The sequence below is a fragment of the Fusarium tjaetaba genome, assembly GCF_013396195.1.
Source record: "Fusarium tjaetaba strain NRRL 66243 chromosome Unknown NRRL66243_c0000552, whole genome shotgun sequence".
Lineage (NCBI taxonomy): Eukaryota > Fungi > Ascomycota > Sordariomycetes > Hypocreales > Nectriaceae > Fusarium > Fusarium tjaetaba.
Genome location: NW_023501748.1, coordinates 1 through 8,695, shown reverse-complemented (window position 1 = coordinate 8,695; position 8,695 = coordinate 1). Strand labels below are relative to the sequence as shown.

Here is an 8,695-nt window from a genome sequence, read left to right as displayed (position 1 = left end):
ATTTTGGTGGGATGGGGAAGACTGGGTTCGGGGTGATAAAGGGATTGCTATAAATCTGGGGTATCCTCGAGGGATTGTTTGGCGACAACAGGCTTGACCTGACAAGCATCTCACTACTCCTTCATCCTTCTCATTTTCTTCCATTATTTTGGCAAAGATGGATAGCGAGTTGAGCTTTCCTCCTGGGACTTCCCGTCTCCTGAGTCAGTGCATCGCCAGCAGTCACCATACTATACTGACGTGTTATACAGGTCGCTCTGAGATTATCCTCGTCCCAACGCCCTCACAAGATCCCAATGATCCCTTGGTCAGTCCCTTCCATCTTCTGCAACTATTACAAACTAACCATCCCCAGAACTGGAGCAAGCGCCGAAAAGCATGGAACTTCACCCTTGTCCTCGCGGTAACAGTAGCATTCTTTTCAGCGTACGCCCCCCTCCCTTCTCCCATCCCCATTATCCCCGTCCAACACTAACGACCCCAGCATCGTCATGCAAATGGTCCTCTGGCAACAAATGATCATCGACATGCACGTAACCTACGACCAACTGAACTACGGCGTCGCTTTCAACTCAGCCGGTCTCGCCCTCGGGAGTTTCCTCTTTATCCCACTGGCTCGGAAATACGGGTCGCGTCCTTGCTATATACTATCTACTGGGCTCATGGCCGCTGTGTCGTGGTGGAGTGGCAGGATGGAGACGGTGGGGGAGATGTATGTTACGAATTTCCTGTCGGGGCTGGCGGCGAGTATCAATGAGACTATTTCGGAGATCACGGTAGGTTGACACAATGTGATCCTTTGTGGTAAGGGTGCTGACTGAGTTAGATTGCGGACTTGTTCTTTGTTCATCAACGAGGCACGGCGAATGGCTTTTATATCATGGCTGTCATGGTAGGCCAATTCGTCTGCCCCTGTATCGTGGGCGTTCAGGCCGCTGCTCAAGACTGGCGATGGACATACTACACCACCGGTATCGTCCTAACCGTCCTATTCCTCCTATTCATCTTCCTATTTGAAGAAACCAAGTTCATCCCTGTCACTATTGGCGAAACACGCAACACCTCAAGCCAAGGCCCACCTTCCCTCAAAAACTCCAAGGATTCCTCAACCCAAGCAGATATCCAAGACTCAGACCTCGGCTCAGAAACCCATCCCCCAAGACTTACATACAAAGAACGAATGCGCTTCATAACACGCACAGACGAACCCCTCTGGCGAAACTATCTCGTCCCCCTCAAGATGTTTCTATTTCCCCACGTTCTCTTCTCAGCGCTTCAAGTAGCTAGTTGCGTCGCCTTTCTCATACTCCTCACATCTTCTATCTCCATGATCTTTTCCGCACCGCCGTATAACTTTAATACAGCGGGTGTAGGGCTCATGTCGCTTGGACCGTTTGTGGGGAACTTCCTGGGAAGTGTTTATGGTGGTGTTTTGGGTGATTGGTTTGTTGTTCATTTGGCGAAGAGAAATAAGGGGATTTTTGAGCCGGAGATGAGATTGTATATTCTTTTGTTGCCGGCGCTGCTTATGGGTGGTGGACTTGTGCTTTTTGGGATATCTGCTGACAAGGCGAGTGCTGAGTGCGATTTTAAAGAGACTGTGAGCTGACTTTGTTATAGGGCTGGCATTGGATATATCCTAGCATTGGCGGTGCAATGTTTGGCTTTGGTATGGCGTCCATGATTGATATTTCATGCACCATCATCATCGACATTTACCAAACCGTACGTCTACCTCACTCACCCTGCAACATAGTAACTAACAATCCGCAGCTCACGGCAGAGGCTTTCATCTCTGTTACGTTTATCCGTAACATTCCTTCCATCGGAGTTCCATTTGGTGTTGTCGACTGGATAGCATCCATCGGCATCTCAAAGCTCTTCATCATCAGTGGATGCGTTGCTACCGCTGTTTGCTTACTATTCATCCCCTGCGCTATTTGGGGCCGACGTGTTCGCGAGAGCACATGGCAGATGTATGAGTCTGTACGGGAGCTGAAGGGAGCAACTCGACACTAAGAATTGGTTTCACGGCAGATCTACAGTTACATATTTTGAACATAGATACACAGCAAGCTCTTGAAATAATTACACTTTCTTGTTTTAGTAACCTTAAGTTTTATCAGAGCGTTTATATCAGCGTTAATCATACCATAGAATTGAAACCTTTAAGAACACCTTTAGAGCTGTCCATCAAGAACACTGTTGGGCCCGACTACCTTTCGAACAACTTGAGTGTAAAACGCTTCTGGCAGGTTCCCATAAGAGCCAGCATCAAAGCCCCCCATTATACAGGTCCTCACCGCTTGGGAGTACTCTCTGCCTGCGAACTGACCTAAGCGTGATACCTGAGTTTCCAGGATCCTCTCCTTAAAGTTGGTTGCAGAGTGTTCGTATCTTGGATCCTTCGTTTCTTCCTCATACATTTCCAACACTGACTTCATAAGACCAATCTCGAGAAGGACTATTCCAACCGAATAGATATCGTGTATGGCGCTAAAGAATGGTCGTCGGGGCTTGGGCTCTCGATTCTCACCTGAGCTGCGCTCGAGCTTGTCCAAGTCATCATCTATTGGCATCCCTTGTACGTCTGGGTGTCGATAGAGGTTCCACTCCAAATCGTTGGCCACATCTTCTGTCATAGCATTGGGGGTGTTTTCACGGCTGAACTCAAAACCAACCAGATATGATTAACTAAGATCATATCCAGTACCTTCAGAACCTGCCCCAGTAGTTTGACCGAAGAATAAGACGTTACTAGCCCGAATACCTTTGTGCAGCCATCCAGCAATGTGCAGGTAAAGAACGGCCTTACAAAGAACAACTGCGGACGAAAATCTATCCTCCAGGAAGTATTCACCGGAACTATTAGGATTCGTTGTGGAAGTTTTAACAATGCTGTCCAGAGTCTTATACTCTGTTGAGGGCACCCGGTATATGAGACCATGGAACTTCACCGCATCAGATGATCCAGCTTTAGTGACGACTCCAAGACAGGGCAGTGTTCTAAGTTCTGCTGGCTTCTCCTCCAACTGAAGCAATCGCGCGAGATCTTGAACGCGCCTTAACATGATTGCATGATAGGTGACGTCGCTTTGCGAAGAATTCGCAGTCGCGCTGTCAGCAACTTTCCACTCCACGAGGATGTCGTGCCATGCCGTATTCGGAGAGGAAGTGTGCTTGAATGTCCCTAATGATCTTGTGGTTGTAACCTCTGGGTTAGGGGCGCGAAGATCTCGTGCTTTTCTGCTGACGTTGTTGCGTCTCAAGTCAATCGCGCGCTCTTCAAGCCTCCTCGTGGCAATTTTGAGTTTCGATATCCCGGTGACAAGGGCGTTGTTAATGATGCTGTGATTCATCTCGCTCAAGAGCGGTATGCTCTGTGAATGCAAAGAGCGATTCATTGCAACAGCCGCAGCTGGGTCCATCTTTGGTGGAGGCAAGAGAACATAAATATCGTTAATCAAAGCAGCTACCTTATCTAGGGCACTCTCGGCCTTGCCATTACGAAGTGCCCACTGAAGTCGTTCGCAGGGCCCAGCCTCTTTCTTGATAGCTTCCATCTTCTGAACCCAGATTTGGCGCTCGTTCGAATCTGGATCTGCAAGCCGAGCGAGGTCGGCAAAAGTAGCCGCTGCTGTGACCGAGTGGGTGCTCGCGGATGCTATGGCTTTGTTGTTGGCGCCGAGTTCATCTAGTGCATGGAGCAGTGTCTGGATAGACAGGAGGGATTGAATGACCTGATCCTGTAGGGTGATAAATTTGGGGTTACAAAAGTATATGGAGGCAGAACCCTTGTCAATTTCCCACTCAGTGGTCCATACTCGAAGCTTGGCCTTTTGCGCATCAAGGCGGACCTTGAAGTTGAGAGCGTCAGCGCCGATTGCTGCGGCTTCGTCCCATAGATCAAGGCCTGTTACAACACCCCCAAATGTCTGCAGAAAAAGGCTTGTAGTGCCTGTAATGATACCGATCTTGTCGGCAGCCATGGCGATGATTATGGTCTTATCGGATTGGGTTCAATGACTGCGACCTCGACTCGTAGAAACGTTGTTGGATGCCTCCGAAATATGCCGAAAGATCATTCGGCTATTTCAAAGACACATTGCGTTGCTTTAGGCATCAATGCATCCTGGCTTACTTAGTATGATTGTGATTGGGATTGTGATTGTATGTAACTTGGGCCTCCATGGCTTGAAAGACCGGCCTATTATTGGATCGTCTTATTGGTCTAAGCCAGTTTCGCCGCAGTTCAAGTCAGCCGCAACTGGCCATCGCCGATTTGTTTTGGCACACTGTTACTTCACCTTCTCACTAGACTTGTTCTCAATTCAAGACTCTCCTTTCTAATTTCCCTTTGACGGATTCATTTCGCGCCCAAAATCTCTCATGGCTAGCTCTCTAGCATTGTCTTCCAGGGGGCTCAGCTCTCAGATGGACGCGACATATCGCCACTACTACCTAGTATATTTTGCTGCACTGATTACCCGAATGTTCAATGGACCGAGCCTGGGTCTAACGCTGCTTGGGGTGCTGACCAACGAGAGGAGCAGGATTCTCCCCTCAGTTTCTTCCCAAGGATCATTCTTTACTATCAAAATCATCGGATCAGAACACTTGCTTCAGTCTCGCTATCCACCTCAAATAGACCTGAAATTTCCCGAGGGTCTGCCCCAGCTTGTTGCGCTCAAGATACCCAATATACTCGATAAATCCCCAGTCGCCAGCACGCAAAGACTCTGGAGCTCAATATTCACGGAGCTACAAATTTTGAAACACGAATCTATTTCATCACACAATTCTATTGTCAACCTACTGGGGGTCTCGTGGCGAACAACCACCAAAGGCGGCTCTGTCCTGCCTGTTCTTGTCCTAGAAGCGGCTCAACGAGGCGATCTGGCGACATTCCTCAAAGAAAGCACAAGCTTGACGATCCAAAAGTCATTCTGTCTGTCCATCGACATAGCGGCCGGAGTGCAAGCCCTACATGAAATAGGCATAATTCATGCAGATCTGAAGCCTCAAAACATTCTGATCTTTGAAGACAACGATCGGAAGTTGGCGGCTAAAGTTGCAGACTTCGGCAGTGCTGTGTTTCTTAACGATGTAAGGGGGGAAGTACAGCTCAATGCAGGAACTTCACTATGGCAAGCTCCCGAGTGCTATCGGCCCGTTCAAAAGTCAGAACTTATCAAGACTGATATCTATTCAGTTGCATTGGTTATTGCAAACCTGATGACTGGCAACTATGTGGTAGAACTTCTTCAACAGTCAGAGCATCAAACCCAACAAAGCCTCGAACTGAGTGAACCGATCAGGGCTGCCATCGGCAGCAGGGTCGGGGACATAATATTTGAATCAGGCATCGAGCTGGAAAACATGGAGTTTGAGATTTCTGCCAGAGCTGCTACACTTATATACTGGGCGACAAACATTCCATCTCGAAGGATTCCTCAAGTGAAGAAGCTTCACGAAATGCTTCGAGGGATATTAAACCATATACTACAATTTCAGATCTCAACTGTATGCACTTCCGACCTCTTGAAGGCTGATTTAGACTCACAAGAGTTTGATATCTTACTCAAACCAGGTAAGTTATCCGCAGGCAAATCAATACGTCGACTCTTGGTATAATACGTGCTGTAATGCTGAAATTTAAAATGACAAAGACTTTGGCAATCTTTCAGATGAGGACATGATACATACCTTTAAATATTCTCGGCTGAAGACGCAACAAGAAACCTCGCAACGAGGTTCCGATATCTCACCGAAGTACATTGAAACGACGCTGTGTCGATGGTAAGCCGAAACCTTTCCCAAAAATACGCCATTAGACTTTTATCGAAGCGTCAATCACGGATTCCAGCTAATCAGCAGTTTCATAGGCTAAATCAACGCAGGTCTGGTCGCGTAAAGCCAATAGTGAGCGACAACAAGTCCATGTTCAAGGTAGTCATAGCGGCCAGCAATTCTCCTGACCAATACTAAAGGTTACGCAGGCGTCAAAGTGGCTCGGGACATTGCGTATGATGCCACCCACTGTCGTTAAAGAGATTGCGAAGCAGTTTTATAGCCTGGCGTATGCATCGTCCGAGGATATAGAGACTCGTCAGAAAGCCGCCATGGAATATGCAATCATGGTATTCTGGGATCCTCAGTTTCATCATGGACATGAAGGCGCAGTGGAGAGTGCATTGGACGCTGTATACCTTTCTGCTGAGCTCGGAAACCCGGAAGCGCAGGGTATCGCGATATGGCTATTTGAATCATTTGATCGCAGTTTACCACCAGAACATACCTACGGGAAGACGATTCAGTGGCTGTCGACTGCCTTGAAGTATGGGAGCGAGACTTCACTTCGACATCTCAGAGTGGTATCTCCAAACACTTATCAGACAGCTAGGCAACGGCTACGAACTCATCGTGGGGGAATAGGCAGTGACGGAGACTTGTCTGACTTTTACGAATTCATCGATACTGGATTTGGCATGGCGATGAGTATCCTCAGTCATGGCGGACGCTCCCCCGATCTCGAGGTGGCAGTCTATCAGAGTGCCGTTTTATCTGACAGAGTTGATCTTATGCGTCAAGTCCTTCAAGTCTGCACCAAAGGGGCGTGCTTCGAGTTTAAATTGGGCGAGTCAGCACTGCTGTATGCTTGTCGTGCTGGCTACGAGCGAATGTCACACTTCCTTTTGGATAATGGAGCGGATCCGTCGAAAGCAAGTGACGAAGGCGCCACTCCTCTACATTTTCTGAGTTCCTTCGATGATTCCTGCATGGAAGATATAGCAAAGAAGCTGCTTAGCCGTGGCGCTTTGTTGGAAGCCCGCACCACCAGTGCAGGCTCTCATTGTATCGTGCTGGACTCGACTTTTGGCAAGGTAAACGGAACGCCCCTCACATGGGCCGTTGCTGCCAACAATCAAACAGCCGTCTCTGTCCTCATTGCTCTCGGTGCAGATCCTTTTGACAAATCATCCCAGAGAGCAGCTGTCGGTGATCGTTGGGGTACATTGCACCATGTTACGCCTGTCATGTACGCCGCCATGACCCACCATTGGGAAATGCTCGCTCTTTTGCTACCCAAGCGCTCTACTGGATGGGCTTCTCGGTTCAAATATCTTTTCCATAGAGGATCCAGATGGGAGTTGAATCACGGGTCCAGGCCAATCGGCCCCTGGGGTGACCGAGACTATACAACCCCTTTAGAGAGATGTGTACGATACTCGACACCAGACTTCCTCCCACGCGTCCTTTTGCATGGCAAAGAGCACGAAGAAGCCTTTCGCAAAACCTTCGAAGTACTCCTCAGTGCGGGATGCGATCCTTGCAAATCAACCAAAAGACGCCATAGTCTCTTCGTTGCAGCCATCCAATGGGGCCGGCCATTCGTAGTTCGGCATCTGATGGAGTGGCAGGCCGGCTGTCTCAGACCAAACAATAAAGAATGGCTAAATTATCTGTTGGCGGCCGTTACTTTGCAAGACACTGTAACTTGCGACGTTCTGCTTGAATTCGACAAGTTCTACAGTGTCCCCGAGAGTCAATGGGCTACGTTCTTTCATAGCATTGTACAGACAACTGATGACCCTGACATTTTGGGCCGCTTCAAGCATCACTTGGCAAGCAGTAGTGACTACGGACCAGTCGTAACTCAGGCTCTTCTTGATGGCAACTTTGCATCCGCAAGATGGGTGTATACGAATGCCAGATGCGATATGGAAAAGCCTCACCTGGACGGGACGACGTGCCTTGGCAAGCTTTTACTAAAGTCAAAGACACATGGACTCGCTTAAATTGCTATACATGAGCTTTTGGAGTTTTCTGAATTGCCGGGCCAGCTTTTCGAGAATGTCTTTGAGCTGGGAGGCTCGCTCTTTACTGCACTTCATTTAGCTGCGTTTCACGTGGAGTACCTGAAAGGATCTCAAATGGCAGGTTCCGTCTTCCAAACGCTGCTCGAGTTCTATAACGAGCCCGGGCATTTAAACTTCAAGATCAAGGCTGGGAACCATAAAGATTACACACCACTTCATATTGCAATCAAAATGTGCAATATCGCCGCCGTTAAGCTTCTACTCGCAGAAGAGGACGTCCTCATCAATGAGACTGGCCCAGATAATACAACGGCAATGGATCTTGCACTGTATAACTTTAGAAACCAAGATAATGCGCTGCATACATGGAAGGTTGATACTCATAAACGCCGAGGTTCTGACATCGATCACTATCTACAAGCTCAGTTGATTTATAAGGAGCTGAGAGACGCCGACGGAAGGTCTAACAAGATCTATGCCGCGGTAGTACGAACAGATGAGGATAACTATTCGATAATGCACAGCGGCGATCCAGACATATCACTCATTGTGTTTAATCGTAAGTAGGAACACTGCGGAGATTCAGCCACGGCATCTAGCAGATAACTTGCTCTAGTTGAGATTGACTGACAACTTATAGCGATGTCTTTATTAGTGAGGGGGTCAAATTCACTGTTAGCAGAATTATGGGAGACGCATCAGTTCTTTAAGGCAGTGCGCGACCTTAAGGTAGATCACTGCTTCTTTATTGAGAACGAGGGGCAAAGCGTATATAGACTGTTATTTGAATTCCTTGTATTATAAGACTAAGTCTCTCTTTAAAGGAACTTAATATAATTTTAATTGTATTAATTTATACTATATATAACTTTATT

General features: G+C 47.8%; 3 protein-coding genes across 3 annotated transcripts; 2 read left to right on the top strand and 1 right to left on the bottom strand.

Moving 5' to 3' along the window:
* Positions 1-157: 157 nt before the first annotated feature.
* FTJAE_14121 (uncharacterized protein) lies at positions 158-2,019 on the top strand (the record flags this gene model as incomplete). The annotated part of the gene is made up of 7 exons (XM_037347329.1): positions 158-203; positions 252-307; positions 356-426; positions 485-776; positions 827-1,443; positions 1,644-1,725; positions 1,774-2,019. 7 exons carry the CDS (start codon positions 158-160, stop codon positions 2,017-2,019), a joined length of 1,410 nt encoding a protein of 469 aa, XP_037198866.1.
* A 161-nt stretch (positions 2,020-2,180) lies between these two features.
* FTJAE_14120 (kinase catalytic domain protein) lies at positions 2,181-3,989 on the bottom strand (the record flags this gene model as incomplete). Its single annotated transcript, XM_037347328.1, has 2 exons — positions 2,181-2,632; positions 2,696-3,989. 2 exons carry the CDS (start codon positions 3,987-3,989, stop codon positions 2,181-2,183), a joined length of 1,746 nt encoding a protein of 581 aa, XP_037198865.1.
* Positions 3,990-4,434: 445 nt separating this feature from the next.
* FTJAE_14119 (serine threonine kinase) lies at positions 4,435-8,695 on the top strand (the record flags this gene model as incomplete). Its single annotated transcript, XM_037347326.1, has 5 exons — positions 4,435-5,590; positions 5,670-5,799; positions 5,901-5,949; positions 6,000-7,652; positions 7,824-8,379. Coding segments are annotated over 5 exons (3,544 nt in total), but the record flags the coding sequence as incomplete, so codon positions are not given.